We start from the raw sequence: 22,020 nt of genomic DNA on the forward strand, positions 1-22,020 counted from the left end.
TATATTACAGGAAATAATGTAGTTCTTGGTCCACATTTATTCCGCATTCTACCGCACGAAGCTTAAGAATCCACCTTGCTTCACATTGTCTCAATTTCTGTTCTCTGTCTCCGCCCCTTAAATCACCATGTATCGTCTCACCATGTCTTCAACAAGGCCGACGCTGTCATCGCTCCCCATCTGCGGGACATCATCAACACCTCCTTCGACACCGCCACCTTCCCGGAGAGCTGGAAGCACGCCGAAGTCAGCACTCTACTGAAGAAACCATCAGCGGACCCCACCGAACTCAAAAACTACCGCCCCATCTCGCTCCTCCCGTTTCCGGCCAAAGTCATCGAGAAGACCGTCAACAAGCAGCTGGCCGCCTTCCTCGAGACGAATGGATCCCTCGACCTCTCGCAGTCTGGCTTCCGGGCCAACCACAGCACCGAGACCGCCCTCATCGCAGCCACCGATGACATCCGAGCCCTGCTCGACAACGAGGAGACTGCGGCCCTCATCCTCCTGGACCTCTCCGCGGCATTCGACACTGTCTGCCATCGCACCCTAGTGCAGCGCCTCAGCAACGTCGGAATCCAGGAGAAGGCACTGGAGTGGATCATCTCCTTCCTCGCCGGAAGGATTCGGAGAGTCCGCCTTCCACCGTTCAGATCAGAAGCCACCTAAGTCATCTGCAGCGTGCCACAGGGATCACCGCTCAGCCCCACCCTCTTCAACGTCTACATGAGCCCCCTCGCAGCCATCGCACGCCAACACAACCTCAACATCATCTCCTACGCCGACGACACTCAGCTGATCCTCTCCCTCACCAACGACCCAGCCACCGCCAGAGCCAACCTACACGAAGGGATGACAGACGTAGCCGAGTGGATGATGACCAGTCGCCTGAAACTGAACTCAGACAAGACGGAAGTTCTCATCCTGGGCTCCTCGCCCTCCGCCGGGGACGACTCCTGATGGCCCCCCGCCCTGGGCAGCACACCCAAACCGACAGACCACGCATGCAACATGGGCTTCATCCTGGACTCCTCCCTCTCCATGACCAGACAAGTCAACGCCGTCTCCTCGTCCTGCTTCAATATCCTGCGCATGCTACGTAAGATCTTCTGGTGGATCCCCACCGAGACCAGGAAGACGGTCACCCAGGCCCTCGTCACCAGCCGACTGGACTACGTCAACGCCCTCTACGCCGGAACCACCGCCAAGCTCCAGAAGAGACTTCAGCGGATCCAGAACGCCTCAGCAAGACTCATCCTCGACATCCCCCGACACAGCCGCATCTCCGGACACCTGAGAGACCTGCACTGGCTCCCGGTCAACAAGAGAATCACCTTCCGTCTCCTCACCCACGCACACAAAGCCCTACACAACCAAGGCCCAAGATACCTCAACAGCCGCCTCAACTTCAACACTCCTACCCGCCAGCTTCGATAGGCCAGCCACGCCCTCGCCGCCGTCCCCCGCATCCGAAGAGCCACAGCAGGAGGAAGGTCCTTCTCCTACCTGGCCGCCAAGACTTGGAACTCCCTCCCGATCCACCTCCGCCTGACCCAAGACCACCTCGCCTTCAGGAAGCAGCTCAAGACCTGGCTGTTCGAGCAGTAGCGGACCCCCCCTCCCTAACCGCCTTGAGACCCTCCGGGTGAGTAGCGCGCTATATAAATGTTTTGATTGATTGATTGATTGATGGCAGTTTTTTATTTTTGATGTTGAGTGGAATGGCGTGTTTTTTCTACAGTTGAGTATTAGTTGTTATGGTTGTGTTAGATTTGAGTGCTGGCGTGTTTTGGTCAGGGTGTGGCTGGTGAGGTGGAAGTTTGCATGGATGCTACCGTAAATGTAAGAGTGTGATTTTTGCCATAGCCTCTTTGAATGTTAGGCATGTTATGAGTTTGTAGGAGGTATAGAGGCAGGCATTTTGGATTGTGATGTAACCACAACAGACGAATGCGTGACATTGAAGATGTTGATGAGTGTAGTGCAGCTTGATGTTATCTTCTGGTAATAGAATTGTCAAATTGAATCACTTACCATCTGATGATGGCGTTTTGCTGTAGGTGGCAGTAATTTTGCGTTCATGCTGCCAAAGACTTTAAAGGGTCTTGTTGTGTGGTGTAATGTTAGCTGTTTGAGTGAGTGGAGCTGGGTGTTCGAAGATGTACTTTTGATCCTGACGTACAGTAGAGTCTGAGGTTGCGTTTTGTGTGGTAAGATGCATAAGATGTGCATATTTGGAGTACTTGTGGGTGAGGTGGTGAGTTTCAATAAGTGTAAGTGTGGGACTTTGTAATCTGTGTTTCTGTGATTTGGTTGTTCATATTAGGGCCTAGAATTTGAGTTGTGCTTTGTATTTGGTTGTGTTTAGACTGTGTACGATGGTGGGGATTATGTTTTTGTGCCTTATTAATTCAAGGTGGTTTTGGGGTGTTGAGTGTTAAGATTGGAGGGGCTTGTTGAGCCATTCACTAATAAATCTCTTGTGCAGTGGCTTGAAGGGCATCAGTGAGCATTGTGTGTGCGTGTTTTTTTGTAGTTGAGGAATATTAAACATGTGAGGAAAGGTCGACTGTGATGAAAAAGCTTGAAATGGTAAGTGGGTGTTGTACAGAGTTTGAGTTGGATTGGGCTTATGAAATGGTGCAGCTGGTAGCATGCAAATTTGTTAGGTAGGGTATTATGTGTTTGAATGTAAATGGGTTAAGTATGGTATGATTGGGTGTGCATGTGTGTTGTGGTGACTGTAGTCTATCTGACTTATAGAGCATGTGTTGGATTTAGTGTAGTGACATTGAATGCTAGAGGGTTTGATAGGCAGATTTTGGTTTGAATCAGGTTATGGGATTAGGGTCTATTGATTGTACAGTATTGTAGATAGGAAAATGACTGGAATGTTATGAGACTGAATGTAGGATAATCCGTAGATCTAGCTGTTATAGGATTGAATATAGGGAAATCTGCTGAGTTGCTTACTTGGGACTGTGTGTCACCAGCATGATGACCTTCCTCAGACATGTAGTGTGGCATGTAGATAAATAAATAGATATATTTAGTGTTCTGGTAACAATGAAAAGCGAAGGGAACATGTGTAGGATCATAGGCATCACAACATTTGGAGGAAATAATTCTCTGAACAGCCCAAACACTCGGCTGTTAACAGGGTTGAAACTTTTTTTAAGGCCAAGGGGAGCCTATGGACCTTTCACGTGTGTGTATCCCCCACCTCCAGGCTATGATGCCACCGAGCACCATATCAGTCCCTATTTCCTTCACCTAACGTTCTAACGGGAGGCTGGCCACAACCGCGGTTCCTGGAGCTTTTGGAAAGGGTACTATGTGGTGCCTCAACAAGCTCAAGACCAGCTGACAGTAGTCGTTGCATTGCTGGACTGTATCCGTCTGAGTGCAGCCCTCCTCGTTTATCACAATATTTAGAGATGGATCTGTCAACAGTGTGCGATGTACAATTACTCTACCGCTTGATCACATCATCCCTTGCCAGAAAAGAATCTGATTATGCCTTTCCCCATGACCCGTTTTACAGGGACAGCAAATTGTATGTGTGTACCCATTGTTGTACGTTTTAAGGGTAAATATATTGTGGCAGAGTGCTCCTTGTCCAAAGTTATATTGATCAGTTTATGGCTTGGAGGACTTTCTGCTGAGTTAATAATAAAGAGCCAAAAAAAACACTCACCGGTCTTGATTTTCTGGATAAAATCGTATTCTTCTACTTTGAGACAAATCACACAAACTGTAGAATAGCAGTTAACATTTTAAATACACGTTCATGGCCCTTAAGCAAAAGTAATCAGGCAAAGTACATAGCCCATAATTATTATTGTTTAAGGTTCAAGGAATTTTACACTCCGGTTGTTTCATGACAATCAATACCCATCGATTGAATCAACAACATTATTAATTCTTGCATCTTAAGATGTGGAAATAGTTTAATATTTATTTGACGATTTATATACAATGTACAGAATAGCAACAGGCATTGGCAAAAGCAATGTCTCACATATGCAAGAGTTATTGCCTTTGCCAATGTGCTTTAGAAATGTTATACACCAGTGGGGATAACGCTCAGCATGACTAAAAGTTAGTGGCATAAAGGAGAGTGGCTTAAAGTACAGTGGAGTGGTGCGGAGTAAATTGGAGTGTCATAGAGTGGAGTAGAGTTTTGTAGAGTGGCATTGAGTGGAATAGAGTTTTGTAGAGTGTCACAGAGTGGCATTGAGTGGAGTTAAGTAACGTGGAGCGGCATAGAGGGAGTTGCATGAAGTAGAGTGTCATAGAGTGTAATATATTGTCATGGAGTGGCATGGAGTGGAATGGCATAGAGTGGAGTAGAGAGTTGTGGAGTGACCTAGACTGTCGGAGTAGAGTGTCATAGAGTGGAGTGTTGTAGGGTGGCATTGAATGTCCTAGAGTGGCATGGAGTTGCGTAGAGTGACTTAAAGTGGAATAGAGTGGCATATAGTGGAGTGGGGTAGAATAGAGTGGCCTAGAGTAAAGAGCCATAGAGTGGGGGAAGAATGGTGGATTAGAGCGGCCTAAAGTGCAATGGCATAGAGTAGAGTACAGTGATGTAGAGTGCAGTAGTACAGAGTGGATTAGCTTGGTGTGCAGTGGCGTAGGGTGCATTGATTTTGAGAAAAGTGGCGTAGAGTGCATTGGCCTAGAGTGCAGAGGCATAGAGCACAGTGGTTAGAGTAGAGTGCAGTGGTGGTAAACGTGTACCTTAGATTGCAGTGCCATAGAGTGAGGAGAAGTAGAGTGTAGTGGCATAGAGTAAATAGTTTCAGAGTACAGTGAAGTGGTTTGGAGTGGTGCAGGGTAGAGTGCAGTGGCATAGAGTGCAGTGGGCAGAGTAGATTACAGTGGTGTAGAGTCAATTAACATAGAGTGCATTTCCGTGGAGTGGTATAGAGTAGAATGCAGTGGCATAGAGTGCAGTGTTGCAAAGTGGAGTGGTGTAGAGTGGACTGGTGTAGAGTGTAGTAGTTTAGAGTGTGCAATGGCAAAGAGTGCAGTGGTGCAGAGTAGACTTAGTCTGGAGTGGTGTAGAGTATAGTAACACAGAGTATAGTGGTGAAGAGTGCAGTGGTATGGAGTGGTGCAGAGTTGAGTGGGGTATTCATGGTGTTGTTGCGTACTACCATTACAGACCACAAATTTCCAATTAAAATGACCTTTACATTTGCACAGACATACAGTTTTACTAATGAAACTATACAGCACACAAACTTTAAAGTGTGGACATGCCTTCACCTATTGTATTGATTTGTTTTGATCATATTAAAATATTTGTTTCCACCGCACTTCATAATTACAAAAAAAAACATGCTTATTGGCTTTCTAATTCAAATATATTCTGAAATATCTGCACAGTTGATTTACAGACATTTACATTTTGTTGTATGCTATAAATAAATAACATCCTACGGCCTTCCTCCAGCACACCCTCAGTACCCAGCATGTTTGTCACATAAAACCTGCCACTTTGAAGTCCGAGGAAAAAAAAGTAAACACCAACCTCCCTCAGAAGAACACGCCTGAGATTTGAACTTTGTCTCTGAATTCACAGCAGATTTGACAAGATAAAAATAAGATTTTAAGGCCTTTTTTACAGACAGGAGCTCTGGTGGAAGACTACAAGGGGCCCTTGTAAACAGACTCTGCTCCACAGAAGGGACAAACTGAATCTGGCCAGCCTAAAACAAATAAAGCCTGCAAAAAGAAAGCTAGCAAATGTGAGTTACTAACAGCAAAGCCAATAGTAAGCAATAGGTGGAATGCATTCCCAGGGAAGCTTTCCAAATGTCCCTAAGATGTCTTTAGCAACCCAGACAGCTCTGCTGTCTGGTTGGCTTCTGCCTAAAAAGTGGCTTAATGGGATATATCGGTGTAATATAAGGTGAATTTTTAGAGCTGTGCTTGTCCCCCATGAGTGTATTCATGCACTGAGTAGGTGAATGTGGGTGTGTGGCGAGGTTGAACTGGTGTATAGACAGTCTTTATGGTCCCGCAAGAAGACTAATTGAAAAGCCAGGACTTCAGTTTCTTGCGGAATTCAAGAAGTGAGATGGAGGCCCTGATGTGTCGGGGGAGGTCGTTCCAGGGTTTGCCAGCTTGGTAGGAGAATTCTGCTTCTGCGGATTCAGGATGTTTGTGGATGTGGGTGTGTGAGTGATGTTGAGTGAAGTTGTTTGGTGGGTTGGTGGAAGTGAAGTCAGTGATTGAGGTAAGTGGTCCTGTGTTGTGTACGACTCGAATGCATGTGTAAGAAGTTTGAACTGGAAGTGCTTCTGGATGGGGAGCCAGTAGAGCTCTCGGAAGGGTGGTCTGGGTTTGGTGTGAAAGGTCGGTAACAAGTCTGGCGGCGGCGTTTTGGATGGTTTAAAGTCTGTGAAGAAGATGGGTTGGGATGTCTGCGTTTATTGTATTGTGGTAGTCCAATCTGCTTGTGATTAGGACCTGCGTGATGGTACATCTGGTGTCTATTTGGAGCCACTTGAAGATTGTATGTAACATGCATGAGGAGGTGACGGCATTGACCTGCGTCTTCATGGTGAGGTTGGTGTCCAGGATGAGGCTTAGGTTCCTAGTTTGGTTGGTTGGAATGGGCGTCTGTCCAGGTGGATTACCAAGGTGAACTCTTATATCTGAAGGTCAGCATTTCAGTTTTGTCAGTGTTGAGCTTGAGGCAGTTGGCTTTCATCCAATTGGCCATGCTGGTCATGCATAGTTTGAAGTTTGTCTTGGTGGTGATGCTGTCATCTGAGAGGAAGAAAATGAGCTGGGTGTCGTCAGCATGGGAGATGATGTTGACTCTGTGAGAACTGATGATGTTAGCTAGAGGAGTCATGTTAATGTTGAAAAGTGTGGGCACATCTAAGGAGTTTGCAAAATGTCCTATAAATATGAGAATAACAATGTCCTATAAATATGAGAATAATAAGAAATGTGCATTCCTCATACACATTTAAATCCGTGCATTTGATTTATTCAAAGGTAGAATTCAAACACATGCCATTCTATACCATTTACAAACACAGAATATCAAGCAAAGAAAAGGGGGAAGAGAAGGCGGTGTAGGGCGAGTCTAAATATGGTTTCAAATTGACTCGCCTTTCTCCAAAGGACAGTGACAAGGGGGATACGAAGATAATAAATATAAATACAGAAAATGAAACCAAGAAATAGGTAATGTTTGCTTACATAATTACGTTTCCTCACACAGAGTGTAAACAAGCAAGACAACATGCATTCTGTGTGGCTCGCCTGTTCTATTCAAAGAAATGCTATTATCATTGAACCTGGTTTCCTCAAAATTGTCCGTTAATCAATACAGGAGTCATTAAATATTTTCAGTAGATATCCTCATAATTGTTATAAATTTATTAAATCTAGTAACAAAAGCTTGCCAGCCTCACTCAGACTAAGGTGAACATCATGCCTGACATATTTCAAGTGCGTATTCCTAAACCAGCAAGCTTTGTAAATTCAAATAGGGTAGAATTTTATTCTTCTGAAAAGTAGTTTGCAAGCATCAATTAATGCAATGAAGGCGTCATCTTTGTAGCTGTAATCCATATTTATTTCTGCACTAAGAGAAGGTGAAACTGACGATGCCTATGATGTACCTGTCCCTAATTTGACATAGGGCTAAGAAGTAGCTGACAGCTGACCCTCCTCTCCATGGCACACAATATTTTTTTTATTTTCACACTCTCTCTTTCATTATCTTCAATTAATAAAACAAAATCTTGTGTGATTGTAATTTTAGGTTATTTTTAATTTAATGGTAGATCATACTTATTAACTTGAAAATGACTAAGTTAATGGTATTCTTGAATTGTGATATTTCATTAGCCCAGTGTTGTATCTATTCGTATTTATACATTTTTTCAGTAAATTAAGTGCTTAAATACTAGACCATTTTTTGTTAGTAAATGGGCAAATTTTAAATGCATTGTTACGAGTAATGTTTTAGTTAAGTTCATCGTTGTAAGATGAGACGAAAGGCAGAAACGTGTTGCAGGTATACAAATCATTGGTCTCGGATCATTTTATAACGATTTAACTGTGTTTTACTCAGCAATACTACTCTGACTAATATCCTATCTTTTTTAGTGAACGAACTTTGAGTTACAACACCAAGCAAGATAAGTGATGGCTATTCTCTTTGAATGTGAACATGGAGACTGCTGGGACAGATGAAGTGGAAAAATTGAAAACAAAATTTATATCTGCATGGCACAACATGAAATATAGTAAGTATCAGTCAGTCCTCCTGTACACCAGTGTTTTTGTTTTACTGTACACCTTTTTGACATGGACACCCACGTTAGGCTCCCCAGTTTGTGCCCAAGACCTCGCTTCAATTGAAATTATAATGCTATAGATCTAGGTAAAAACAGTGCTATTGTTACCGGCCACAATGTTGTTCGAGAACTGTTCCCTTAAATGTGAATTGGCATTATTTATTTCAAAATGTCAGTTACTAAAATGTCAACAACTATAACCACAATGTAACTCTAAAGGCACAACATGATTTACAGTAACATTTTCAAACCTGTAACATGCCCTGTATGGTTTGCCCACACCATATTAGTAACTTTAAGGGATACCTTTCATGTTCAGAATCAAAATTGTGCCTCAAGATCTTTCAAACGCGTCCAGATTATATATATCCGATAGTATCCCAAGATGGAGGAATTTTTGCACCAAAAGTTTAAACAAGATATCCTTGGGATAAGGTCATAATTTCTGGGAGCCTTCTTGTGTGATGCTGTATAATGCTATGTAATGAAGACTTCAGCAAAGATATATATGTTTTGAAGACCGCATGTGGAGCTTCACCAGGCAGGGCTCAGAAGCACTTTATAAGCATGAGAGATAGTACCTTACTTTGTATTTACATTGCAAGGCAAATGAATAACGGTGACTCACCATTATGTTGGCACACTCGCATTAAAGTTGCAGCAGATAAATAAACTAATTGACCCTATTATACATCTCTGTCTGCCTTCAGAGATCCAGGTCGGTGAGGTTGTTTGCCCAAACCAGACTTAACCATCATAGAGACATGACATCAGATAGATCACAGTGCCAGTGCCTTGCTTTTGGAATACATTAAGTCCACTGTTGCTTAAGTTATGACTTTGGCATTAGTCTGCATGGTGTGCTTTCTCACCCACGGATGACGGGTGAACTTGGTTCAACGTGCCAGCGATGAAAGTGAAAGACAGGTTATTGTAGCCCTGTAAAACACTATTAAGTATTTAATTGAGATAGAAGTGTTGCTTTTGGGTTACTAAGAAACCCGTAAAAGGGATGAGGAGCACAGTGGAAACAGTAGCAAACCTTATTTCATTATTCACAGTATCACATTCACTCTACAAAGAAGAATGAACACTTTTAAGTTAAACGTATTTACTACTTATCTGTTTCTCAGTACATCTAAAACAACCGCACAGAATATTCTAAAAACAGCTAGAAGGCACGTTATAAGTAACGGCAGTAAAATTAAAAGCAAGTTTTAAAATATCATCTAAAACGTAACACCCCATTGCCTACTTCTATGCGCTAAACTAAGAGAGCACGGAAGGTAGAACAACTTGCAGTCTAGAGAAGAGATGCACTGCATACCCTGTTGACAGCAAAGGCTGTCTTTATCAGTAGAGGTGTGAAGACCGTGTTCCCCACGAAGGGCAGACGTACGCTGTGGTCTTCCTCCAGGATTTTACTTTATCGGTATCAGGCTTAAAGTTAAATGTATTATCTGTGAAGTGTGCTGGCAGTAGGTGAGACTGATAATGTGGGTGAAGGACCTCTCCTGACAGGAGGTAAAGTGTTCGTCCTTATATATTCAAGCTTTTCAGAAATTGGAATTTTTTTAACACAAGTTTAATAATGTCTGACATAGATTATGTGCATCAAGGTATGCGTCTTACACGTTTCCTTATGAACATATAAGGTAAAAGGACATCAATTCAGACTGTCTGTATGTGTTCTTAATTGACATTAATATGGTGGAAAGTGGACATTTGCCCCAGAGAAATGTCACATTGATGGTTGTATCTGTGTCATCAATCGAATGACTTGATGCCTTCCCAGTTCTTAGAAAGATACGGTCAGGTGACATCTGCATCTAATGATTTTATCTCGCAAGCACAGACTGTATTTTGGTGTTGGAAGTCAAGTCAAGTCAAGTTTAACTTTATTCGGTTATCAGATAAAACAACCATAAAAGTACACGTATAAAAATTTAATCATAATACAAAATATTTGTGCACTAATCTAAAATTCGTCATAATACAAAATATTCGAACACATAATCAAAAAAAAGATAAAAAAATAAGATAAATCCATTTTCCTTATTTAATTTAAAAAATTGTCTTTCGAGATCTAAAAACAGACTTAAAATAAGCAGACAAATATGCAACAGTTAAAATATTGTCCAATTTCTGAAGTTCTAAAAATGCAGGGCGACACTGTCTACATTCCATAATTTTCAGGAGGGGAACAATCAATGTTTTCCTAGGAATAGTGTAAAATCTACAGAAAAAAGAGGATATGAATATCTGACTGTTCTGAAAAATTGTCACAAGGGCATTTGATTAGTTGCTTAGTCCAAATATTCACAACAGGGAAGCTAATAGATCGCTGTAACAGGTTTAGCCTGAAGCGTGTCAATAAAAACCTTTCAAAGTCGCTCATTTTTAACTTAATATACGGTTGCATGTGAGAAGAGGTCAAAATCATTTGGTGTGCGACCACAGTTTCCTTTGCCAGTTCTGTGTTAGTCCTAAGGTCGCACAAATGCCTCATGCAAACATTTTTTAGTGATTTCCTAGATATGTCACACATTCTTGTGGGGTCGTCATAATATTCCTTATGCCCTATTTTAATAAGGAACGTTCATACATAAGTTAACCAGGTCACCCTCCCGACATTCTCTAGACTCATAACATCCATTAAAATAGAGCGGTTAAATAAACATTCCTCATTTGACCAAATCCTGTGCCATAGAAGTACCGGGGCCACCTTAATGATATCTTCAATATGTTACCCCTAGCTCAACATGACTGACATAGGTTGAGACACTATGAGGTACCCTGAGCAAGGATTTTAAGAAGTTATTCTCTACTAGTAGAGTTTTCGTGTTTACATAACCCCAAACCCCTGCTCCATATGTAGCAACTGCCACACAGGTAGCACTGTACACAGTTAGAAGCTCCCTGATAGGTTTTTTGCCCATCATTCTACTAAAGGTTTTCAAGGCTGTGATAGATTTGCAGAACAGTAATCTCCTCGATTGTATTGTGTTACCCCATCGGCCTGCTTCATCAAACAATACTCCAAGATATGGAAATTTGGGAGTCTGTTCGAGAGGCTTAGGACCAATAAATATTGTTTTACCCTTTTTGTGCTGTCCCTGGCCGCATATCATACTAAAGGTCTTAGTGCAGTTAATTTTTAGGTCAAGTTTAGTCATAAAACCTGTAAATGAATTGACCACCGCTTGCATTGCCAGTGGTGTCCTGGCCATTAAAACTGCATAGTCCGCATATAGGAGAGCAGAGATAGATCTTCTACCAACAAGTGGCATGTCCCTGCCCTCCTCTAACAGAGTTTTTTCCAGTCCATTAATATAAATAGTAAATAAAAACGGGGCGAGGACGCAACCTTGCCGTACTCCTCTTGACACGGTGAATGGATCTGTGCATTCTCCACTCTTACCGTACCTAACCCGAGCAGTGTCCCCCATGTAAAGTTCCCTAAGGAAATTAATTATATCCTTATCTACTTCCAGGTTCCGAAGGACCAACCAAAGCTTAGTATGGGTGACACAATCAAAAGCAGACGTCAAGTCCACGAATGTTAAAAACATACGGCCACCCTTCGCTTTTGTATACTTTTTTAGCAATAAGTGCAAGTTAAGACATTGGTCAGTGGTGCATAGGCCCTTCCTAAAACCGTATTGAAGGTCGCTTAATACCGATTGTTCGTCTGCCCATAATTGCAATCTGTTTAAAATAACCCTGCCCAATATTTTAATGGTAGAGTCCAGGAGCGAGATAGGGCGATAGCAGTGACAACTCGCTCTGTCACCTTTTTTAAAAATAGGAACTATTATGGATTCACACCATGAGGGTAGTAGCCCATAGGAACAGGAAGCATTAAAAAGTTGTGTAAGCAACGGGCCCCAAAGATCCATGTTGCTTTTATAAAAGTCAACTGGAACGCCATCAGGGCCAGGAGCTTTGCCTCCAGCACTATCTCTTATACTCTTGTTTACTTCACACAGGGTAATCCCCAGTTCCAACGTCATCCTACTCTGTGCTCCCTCCAGCCTCTCTTCATTAGGTACATGGTCATAGTTGGTCTTAGCACTATAAAGTTCTTCATAATGTTTAACCCATTCGGTTTCAGAAATCGCATTCTCGACCCTGGCCTTTGAGTTATAAGAAAATAGAGGATCATTTACCACTTTCCAAAAGGCAGCAGAATCCTTGTTCTGCGATGCCTCACACAGTGCATCCCAAGCCTCCTTTTTAATAGTGTCTTTCCTCAGCTTGAGGTTTCCTTTATACTCTTTTCTTAACTGTCTTACAAGATTCTTGTCTCTTATAGGGGCATTCAGTGCATGCTTCAACTTAGTACAAGTCTTGGTACAGAGTGTATCAAACCATCTTGGCCGGTGTACTTTTGGGTTTTTTGTCTCTACCCATAGGGCATTTTTAATGTTTCCTGCTATGGTTTTAAAATTGGACACGATAACCGAATCAGCCACATTGTCTTCAAGACATTTTGCAATGTTAAAATTACATTTTTGGATCACCTTATTCAGGATGTCTTCGGGTACTATTTTACTCCATTTAAGTGTGTAACCATTCTGCCGATTCAGAGTTATATCCTGAGACTCCTTAGTTGGGGCTCCTATTTTAGGGGGGTAGTTACCCAGTTGAGCGATCTTCAGGCTTAAAGAGAAATGGTCACTCATAGCATTGTCCAGAGTCTTAAAAGCTAACACCTCCTCGCCATATCTGGCTGATATCAATGCAAAATCTATGGTAGAACTTGTACCCCTGCCATTAAATGTTGGTTGAAAAGGGATCTCGCACCTGCCGATTCTATTTGCGAAACCCAAGTCACAAGAAAAAATAATCTCATTTAAGTGATTCTCACAGGCAGTGTGCTCAAAATGGCTTAAACTAGTCAACTTATCTAACATTAAGCCGCATGTACCCTTTTCCCCATATCTACACAGGGAACAATTAAAATCTCCACCCCAGATTATACAGACTGATTTCACTCTCCCTTCTATCTGGGTTTTAATATCCTGGCCTAATCTTACAAATGTTTGTTCCATGGCTACCGCCAAGACATTGTTGTAAAAATTTACAACAACCAGATGTATGTCTCGGTCAATGATAATTCTAATGATATGGTAATACTGATTATTAACAACCATCTCAATCTTACGACATATTAGCAGATTGGACACGTAGGTACACTGACCTCCTTTGGCCCTACCATGAGCTGAGGGGATTGCGGGTGAATGGAAGGTCTTAAAGCCGCACAAGTGTGAGGCTTCTAACTCCCAAGTCTCCTGGAGACTTACAATATCATAGTCTTTAATTGCATCTAACCATAATGGATTTAAAATTTTCGATTTAAGGCCCGCAATGTTCCAGAACATAATTTCCCAAGATCTCACTGTAGTTATATCTTCCTCCGTGGTAATGGGTTTAGGGGTATCTGGATTAACTACAGCTTCAATAGTCCGATTATTACTGTTGTCAACAGTAGTACTGACACAATCTTTATTATTGACCTCTACGCCTAATCCTAGATCCCCCCTGCTGTCACCACCTCCATTGGTTCCCTTATCCTGTTTTATATTTCCAATAACTCTTGAAGGGTCTAGAATCACACCGTTTCCCCTACTTCCACGTCAATCCACTCCCTCTAATCCGTAGAGTGACTCAAAATGATTGGCCAAGGGAAGACAAAACTCTTGCCTGTACGCAATATTTGATCGACTAGCCCAGCCCGGCCTCCTCTGGCCCTGGATGGCCACAGATGGCCCGCCCTTTGCCCGGGCTTCGCCCGGCTTGTCCCGCGTGCGTCCCGAGACACGGGTGAAGGAGCTCCAATAAGTACTAGGTGGTGGGAGGGGCTTCAGCACGACGTTGGACCCAATGACTCCTGGGTCTTGTGGTCCTTTTGGCGATATTCACCAATGCCACAAGCAGCCTTGGTGTAAAATGACCGCAGCGTCTCCCGCGAAGGAGTTGTGGTTACAGCTGCAGGCAATTCCTTCCTTCTTCCTTTGAGCCGTTCCAGCCCCCAAAAGCAGCCTCACTCAAACTGGCGCAGCGTCTCCCGCTCCGCAGTCAGTGGTGGGAGGGGCTTCAGCGAGACGTTGGACCCAATGCCTCCTGGGTCTTGTGGTCCTTGTGGCAATATTCACCAATGCCACAAGCAGCCTGGGTGTAAAATGACCGCAGCATCTCCCGCGAAGGAGTTGCGGTTACAGCTGCAGGCAATTCCTTCCTTCTTCCTTGGAGCCGTTCCAGCCCCCAAAAGCAGCCTCACTCAAACTGTGCGCAGAAGTCAACCACAGATCAGCGAGTGAGTCATTTTAGCAAGGTTGTGCCTCTTCTGTGCATTTATAGATTTTAAGGCATTGCCAGTATATCTGTGCTTTTGATATACATTTGAATGTCTGAGCATGAAGGAGCCCCTCCACTGGCACAAATTGCAAGCATGGACTTAATACCGACTTGGGTAGGAGCAGAACTTCCCACCTAAATGGGTATTATAAGTCTTGTGCTATTACCACATGTGATTACTCCCTTATTGTGTTCAGTGGACAAATTTCCCAGCTCAAATGTGGAGGAGTTAGTCTCCAGAGAAAGTTCCAGAATTGTGGGTTAATGTGTAAAAATTGGCAGAGAAGCACTTTCGTCCTCCTGTTTTCTCCATTTCCTACGGACTTCTAGGGATTAATTTCAAATCCTACGGTAATTCTATAGCCCAAAAGTACTGATGCCACTAGTATTGGTACTATCATGTGCAAAATTAATGTTCCACAAGTACTGTGGAGATGACCACATTCCTACCTATTGTTGCAAATATATGTGCAAAGACAACATTAAAGCATAAAGGCCTGCAACAAGACAATGGCTTAAAGCCCATGCTCTTTAAACACTTCTTTGAATCGCATCTTACCTTCCCACTGACCCTGAAGAAACAAAGCCATCCTCCATAGGTAAGGTCAGTAAAGAATAATGCCACAAGAGATACTGCATTTATTATTGTTGGGAGCAAAACATGTAAAGTTTTGGGAAAGTAACTTGATGAGCTGGGTTATTTGTAATAGATACTTTTCTCACTGAGTATTACATTTGTATATTTTAGTATTAAGAAGGAAAAACTTAAGGTCCACTAATAAATTACGCTCAGAGGATTATGAGAATATAAAAAGGAGGGAGATGGGGGCATTCAGAGATCCTTCCAGAGGTTTTATCCTGTGTATGAGGTATCACAATTGACCATCTGTAGTGGACTCAGATAAAGTATCAATGGGGTTCTCTTTGTGTTGATGTTTAAGTTGAAAGAAGTGACCATGTATCTGTTACATAATGAAGAATCAACTAGGATATTAGATTTCTGGAATATTTCTTAACAGAATCAATCCAAACATATCAAGTGTGTTCAACGGGAGAGACTTTGTCAAATGATGTAAAATGAGCCACTTAAATACTCAGCCAAACTGTTATCATGTGGTATGTTTTACCATCTTTTACCTGGTGTACCCCCAGATTTTTGCCTGAACTCTTTTTCCTGGCTGTGGAACTCTCTGCACCATACCCCTGGTAACCAGCAGTAAAGGGCTTGCACTCTCCAATTCAATGTACTCAAGTTGGAATAATACCTAATTGGCATATTTCACTTACCTATAAGTCCTAGTATATGGTGCTCAAAGTGTACTCAGGCCTGTAAGTTAAATGTCACTAGTGGGCTGCATTGCCCATTGTGCCACCCACTTCAGTGACCATGCAAACATTACTGCAGGCCTGCCTGGTGTAACACCCCTATGCAAGTCTAAACTTCAAATTTGACCTGTGAAAATAACCTCTTTTGACAGGCCTAAAACGTACTTTTAAATATTAATAGTTCACCTCGAAGTAGGCCTTAGTGCTCATAAGTAGATTGCATGGTATTTAAAAGGAGTACATGTGAAAATTTAATGTTAAACGTCCTTACAGTGAAAATAGGTTTTAGGACTATTTTAATACAACACATTTGGATGTTCTATAGGAAATCATTGTGATACAACTTTAACATTAAATATCCTTATCCCAGCCTAGGACACAGCTACAAAGTTCATTCTTTGAATTTTTAAATAGTTTTATACAAGGCAATTTTTTGGGAATGTTGGATTTGTAGTAAATATTTTAGTACGGGTACTTTTAGAAACTTACCTGCTAACCTGCCTCAAAGCTTCTAGAGATCCATTTGCATGAGCAGCAACTGTTACCCAGAAGCTGAATAGCACCTTTGATGAAGTGTGAACTTGCTCCCAGAGCTGAGACAAAGACCTTGGGTGTGGGAAGGTGTTCGGTTTCTCTGACAGTGGATCATTTGGGCTGTACCCAGGAGCTTAATTAACTCCAAAGAGGCCTACCCCAGCACAGATAGATATAGGTAACACCTGAGCCTTCTCACTTCCGTTGTCCCCTTATACCTAGTCATGCAAGAGATCTGGTGGGATATGAGCTGCTCCCAGAACTGGTTTAAAGTGACCACAGGGGCGGGGTTGCTCATTTCCCTGCCCACACCTCTAGGGTGGGCACAAGAACTCTGTACAAGGGAAGAAAAGCCCTACCATGTTGGTTTTGGTGGCTAGGGGCACTCTGCGATTGTTTGCAGTAGGGCACACAGGACGTGCACTCGCAGTGCCCCCTGAAAGCTTTCTGAACCTGTGGAAGAACAGAAGAGAACTGTAACTGCAAATTGGGACTTGAGAAGAGCCTGAAGACTGGACATGCTTTCCCTCTTGTACCCGGGAAAAAATAGTGGACTCCAAGAGTCATACGGCTGACTTTCTGTTTGGGCTACAGGAATACAACTAGTGTCAAGAAGTCCTTTTCCTGCTCTTGAGCTGGCCAGTTCCAACTGGGCCCGCCCTAGACCATGCTGCTAGCCTCTGCTGGAGTGAGTCTTGACCCTTCAGGTGAGGCCTTAAGATCCTGGACCCTTGGCTGTTGTCAAAGTGTACTCCTTACAAATCCTGAAGCTTTTTGCCCTGAGAACTGGTGGGGGACCAGAGCCAACTTGCCAAACCAGTTTGATGAAGGTGGATTCTGCTGGGACAAGGCTCCCTGCAGCTCACAATGCTGTCTTCTTTGCAGCAGCAAATCTGAGTCTGCAGGATCTTCTAGAGAAGATATCCCACATCGTGGAGCCCTCCTCGTCTATAGCTCTCAGCCTCGCCCCTCTGGAAGAACCTAAGCTCCTGTAGAGTAACTAAGCCAGAAGGTAGAAACCTTGACTGGGTAAATGTACGAAAAGTATCCAGCCGGCAAGGGACCTTACCTCTGTGTGAAATTCACATTTCTTTCGCTTGAAGATTTCCTAGCAAAAGTCAACAGCTTCACCGAGACCTCGTGTAGCGGTTATTTAATGATGTGGAGCCATCTATTACCACAGCCTGCTGCCTTGCCGAGGATTTTTGTCGTCCATTTCAGAGACTAAATCTGAAGGTAAAACTTCTTACTGGGTCGAACCAGGTTTCTGTATCAAACCTGTGCTCCATTGCTGTCAGACACAACTTGTACCTACGTAGTGGGCAAGAACAACAAGATGACTGCAGTTGGCGGGTTAACACTTTTTGGCTTTTATTTTTAACCTTAAAATTTAAAAATTCTTATCTCTGGTTCACTTTATTGTATTTTTGTTGTTTTGCAACATTTTATTTATTAGAATTTGCTCTATTTTTCAAAATTGGTTTGGGATTTTTCTTGGTTGTTGACTTTATTACTGTTTAGGTACTGTGTAAACATTACACATTGCTACTAAAGTAGGCCTGTCTGCTCTGTGCCATAGCTACCAGGGTGTTGAGCTCAGGTTATTTTAGTGTCTGTGAAGGTTCAACTTGAGATGGATTGTGGCTATTATTTGAGGTGGGCACTTGCCTACCTCAGCCTATACCCCCATTTCTTACAGTGTGCTCCTATCTGTTATTTTTCAGCTAAACATGTTCATTGTCAATAGTTTCAGCAAATCTTTTTGTTTCATATTTAATCAGATGATAAAAACAGCCAACGTGTTTCATTCCCAATACCTTTTTCAGGCACGCTAATTTCACTTGAATTGTTAGGTCACCCTTTTGACTTTGCTCCTTTAAGTTATGTGCACAGATTCCATATGCAATGCTCTTTCAAATCTTATGATCAAGTTGTCTAACAAGTGTCACCACTTTTACTTCCAGTAGCAGCACTTATAAAATGACCAAACCATTGCTCAGATTCACGGATATGATGCAATTAAACAGAATGTTTTATGTAAGTGATTATTTGAGATTGATAGCATTGTCGTCTAGCTACATCATAAGATTGTCTGTTACAATTTTCCCTTAGTGAATATATTCCATCTTACATAGTGAATATTGTAAGACCAGTATTGACCAATGTAGGTTGTTATCAGTATATTGTGTTTACTGCAGTTCCAGTTGTGGGAGGGGGGGAGATGAGGTAAAGCTCTTGGGGTAAGTAAGGTCTGTTTGAACTTACTCTTTAAGCAACTTGGCAAAAGAGTGCCTCCTTTGTGAACGGTGAGGGGGGACATTAAGGAGAATGAAAGTTGGTGCTAATGCGTACTTTATATCTTGCTAATTGGTACACGTTGAGTTAAAGCCATGCAGCCCAACTCCAAAATTTGAGAGGAGAGAGTTGTCTGTCTGGAGGTCCATTCAGCAAAGAGTCCTCATGGTAACAGAGAGTGGAAAGCAAATTCTTCTCCACAGCTGAATTGTTGAAGCAGGTTTGAACTTCCAAAGATTATTTTGAGACTATCACGGGTCTAGTAGTTGAAGTGGTACTCCTTGAGTGGCTCACACTGACTCTGCTAACAACCATCCAAGCGTTATGACTTTAAATGTTCAGTGTTTCAAATCACAATTCATTATTCAGGCTTTCTTAAATTTAAGATAACTCTTCTGCCTGAGACTCCGTGGCTAAAGGGCAATGTTCAACTGGTTAAATTCAAATAGTCCACCACTTCTTTGCCCAATCAATGTAAGCATCAATTTTGATTAACTCCAAGGGCAATTTAGTGCTTTCACTCTATGAATATAAAAAGCTGTATCCGTAATCTGAATTAGGAGGTGTCTTGACTAGGCGAAGGCCATGCATTATATCTATGCGTTCAATGAAGGTTAGTATCCGTTTTTATGCACACTATTTATTTGCAATTGTGGGCTTTGCAAAAGATGAGCTGCTCGTTTGTGACTCCAGATTGCATAACTAAGCCCCTCAATGGCAGGTTGAACCTGAATACACAAGCAAAATACACATTTTTCGGTCCTGGTGTATTCCAAAGCTGATCTTAGATGATACTAGTACAGTGTAAAGAGAAATCTTACCCTGAACTGAAGCTCCAAGAAGGACTATTGAAGGTTACTTGCTTTCTTTTAGTAATTGTTAATGGATAGAATACAATTGACTGCGATTGAGACAAGACTTTAGCTGGCCAAACACATTTTATTATGTCTTGTGCAAGGCTTCATTGTCCCGAAAACCAGTATGGGCCATAGAAAATGAAGTTTGAAACCTAGCTCCTGAGGCGGAAGCCGGGAGGAACGCTCGTTTAAAAAAAAAATTGAAATCTGATTGAATTGTTTTTACCTGTGTGTATCACCTTCCCCATGGCACTCCCCCTCCTCAACTTGCTCAGTTCTCCCTGCGCAGCCGATCTAAACGCTGCTGCGGGTCAGAGAACAAATTTGCTGCATTACACGGGAAGCCAGGCCACGCCCACTGCCCTGAGGCCACGCCCCTCCCCCCCCTTTTAAAACAATGTGCCTCTCCCGGACGCGCAGCGGACGCGCGCTGCGGGCGAGCTGCCAGCGTGCCGAAGGTGCGCCTAAGGTAAGCCCGTCTGCGCCCGTCCGCGCCAGGACGGGCCATGGTCCCAGTCCCCCTGCACCCCCCAGCTCGACACCCATCAGTTACTCTGCAGGCACACTTCTGCAACTCAGGAATAGTACCCCTGACCTCTGTCTCCATACAATCTCACTCGAGGAGCGTCAAAATAAATGCAGCCATTGCTCATACAGACTCACTCCTCACTCCTCCCCCATAACCCGCACACTCAAAATGGCCCTGCTTAACTACAGATCCCTCCCCAAACACAGTACCGAGATCAACCTTCTCATACTGAACAACGATATTGAGGTGCTGTTCCTTACGGAAACCTGGATCAACTCCGACTCAGACCCAGACATAGTCCAATCTCTACCCCCGGGTTACCTAATTAAACACCTTGACAGACCATTAGGGCCAGGAGGTGGCATAGCAATTATCACCAAAGCCCACCTCTCCTGCCAGCTCAAGGACAGCCCAATCCTTGACTGTGAAAACATCCACTTCTCCATACACCTCTCCCCGGAGAAAACTCTGTCGGGACTGTTGGTCTATCGACCCCCCGGGCCCACTTGGACAGTTTCCTAACTTCACTAGTGGATACAGCTACCTCACTAGCCTGTCTCTCCTCCAACTTCACAGTGTTAGGAGATCTCAATCTTCATTTCGACGACCCAGGGAACAAAATAGCTGTAGACCTCAAAGAAGATCTAGCCGCACTCAGCCTCTCCTTGAAAAATCTCCACCCCACCCACATCAAGGGCCATCTCTTGGACCCAATCTTCTCAAATATTCCGGAACTCACCACATCAATACCCCTCCCTATCCCCTGGTCAGATCACCACCTGATTCTTCTAAATCACCCGATCACCACCGAAGCTACTCACAGCCCCCCACCCCCAGGCACCTTCCCGCCCGTGGCACAAACTTGACACGGGTGCATGGATCAGCCAGCTGACAGCCTCCACTCCCACTCTGGATCCGGACCCCTCGCTAGCGGACATCCAAATTCGAACCTGGATAGAAACATCCCTAGACTCCGTCCTCCCCTATAAACACCTCCCCAGTAAGAGGGGATCATTCAAATCACCTTGGTTCACCCCAGAATTGCGGAAAAAATGCAAAAAACTAGAACGCCTCTGGAGGAAAGACTGGGCCTCAAACAGCAGAGAAAAATATAAATCATCCATGAAACAGTATAACACCTGTATAAAAGATACGCAAGCTGCCTGTTTTGAAGGAAAAATTCTAGCTGCAGCTAACTCTTCCAAGGAGACCTACCGCATTGTACGGTCACTTATGAAAGTCCCCGAACCTCAGCCCGTCGCCGACCCTACCGGCGCTAGATGCACCCAACTTGCCGAGTTTTTTACCTCTAAAATCCTAAAGACCTTTCCCCATCTCCACCCCCTGCCAGACCCACCAGCTCGGCCCACCGACCGAGACGCCCCCTTCCTGGACGCCTTCTCCCTCATATCCACTGAGACGATGGTGGCCACCCTCAACCAAGTTAAGAGCGGCTCCCCGGCTGATCCAGCGCCCATGAGCAAACTGAAATTAGTCGCCCCTACAATATCCCCCCTCCTAACCAGGCTGATTAATGCCTCCCTCTCCCAAGGGATAGTTCCCACCAACTGGAAAAGTGCAATAGTACGCGCCCTCAAGAAACCCCACCACGACCCTACGGACCCCTCCAACTTTAGATTTGTATTTGTATTTGTATTTTTGATTTGTAGAGCGCCTTATCACCCAGGGGTCTCTAAGCGCTTAGCGGCGAGTGGACACAAAGTTGTAGAGGGAAGACAGGCTAGATGGTACCCCATGCCTCTTGGAAGAGCACGGTTTTTAACTTTTT

The 22,020-nt window shown here is 43.5% G+C and overlaps 1 protein-coding gene across 2 annotated transcripts in view; it reads left to right on the forward strand.

The window, feature by feature from the left end:
• The window catches only part of ATG4C (autophagy related 4C cysteine peptidase), a 297,476-nt gene that overhangs the window by 47,809 nt on the left and 227,647 nt on the right, over window positions 1–22,020 (forward strand). For both annotated transcript variants that reach the window (XM_086953509.1, XM_086953515.1), the window contains exon 2: window positions 8,140–8,279. In XM_086953509.1, the coding sequence (XP_086809635.1) occupies window positions 8,204–8,279 (76 nt within the window). In that variant the 5' untranslated portion in view covers window positions 8,140–8,203. The remainder of the gene's footprint in view (window positions 1–8,139; window positions 8,280–22,020) is intronic.

The sequence above is a fragment of the Lissotriton vulgaris genome, chromosome 1_1 (genome assembly GCF_964263255.1).
Source record: "Lissotriton vulgaris chromosome 1_1, aLisVul1.2, whole genome shotgun sequence".
In the NCBI taxonomy this organism is placed as follows: Eukaryota; Metazoa; Chordata; class Amphibia; order Caudata; family Salamandridae; genus Lissotriton; species Lissotriton vulgaris.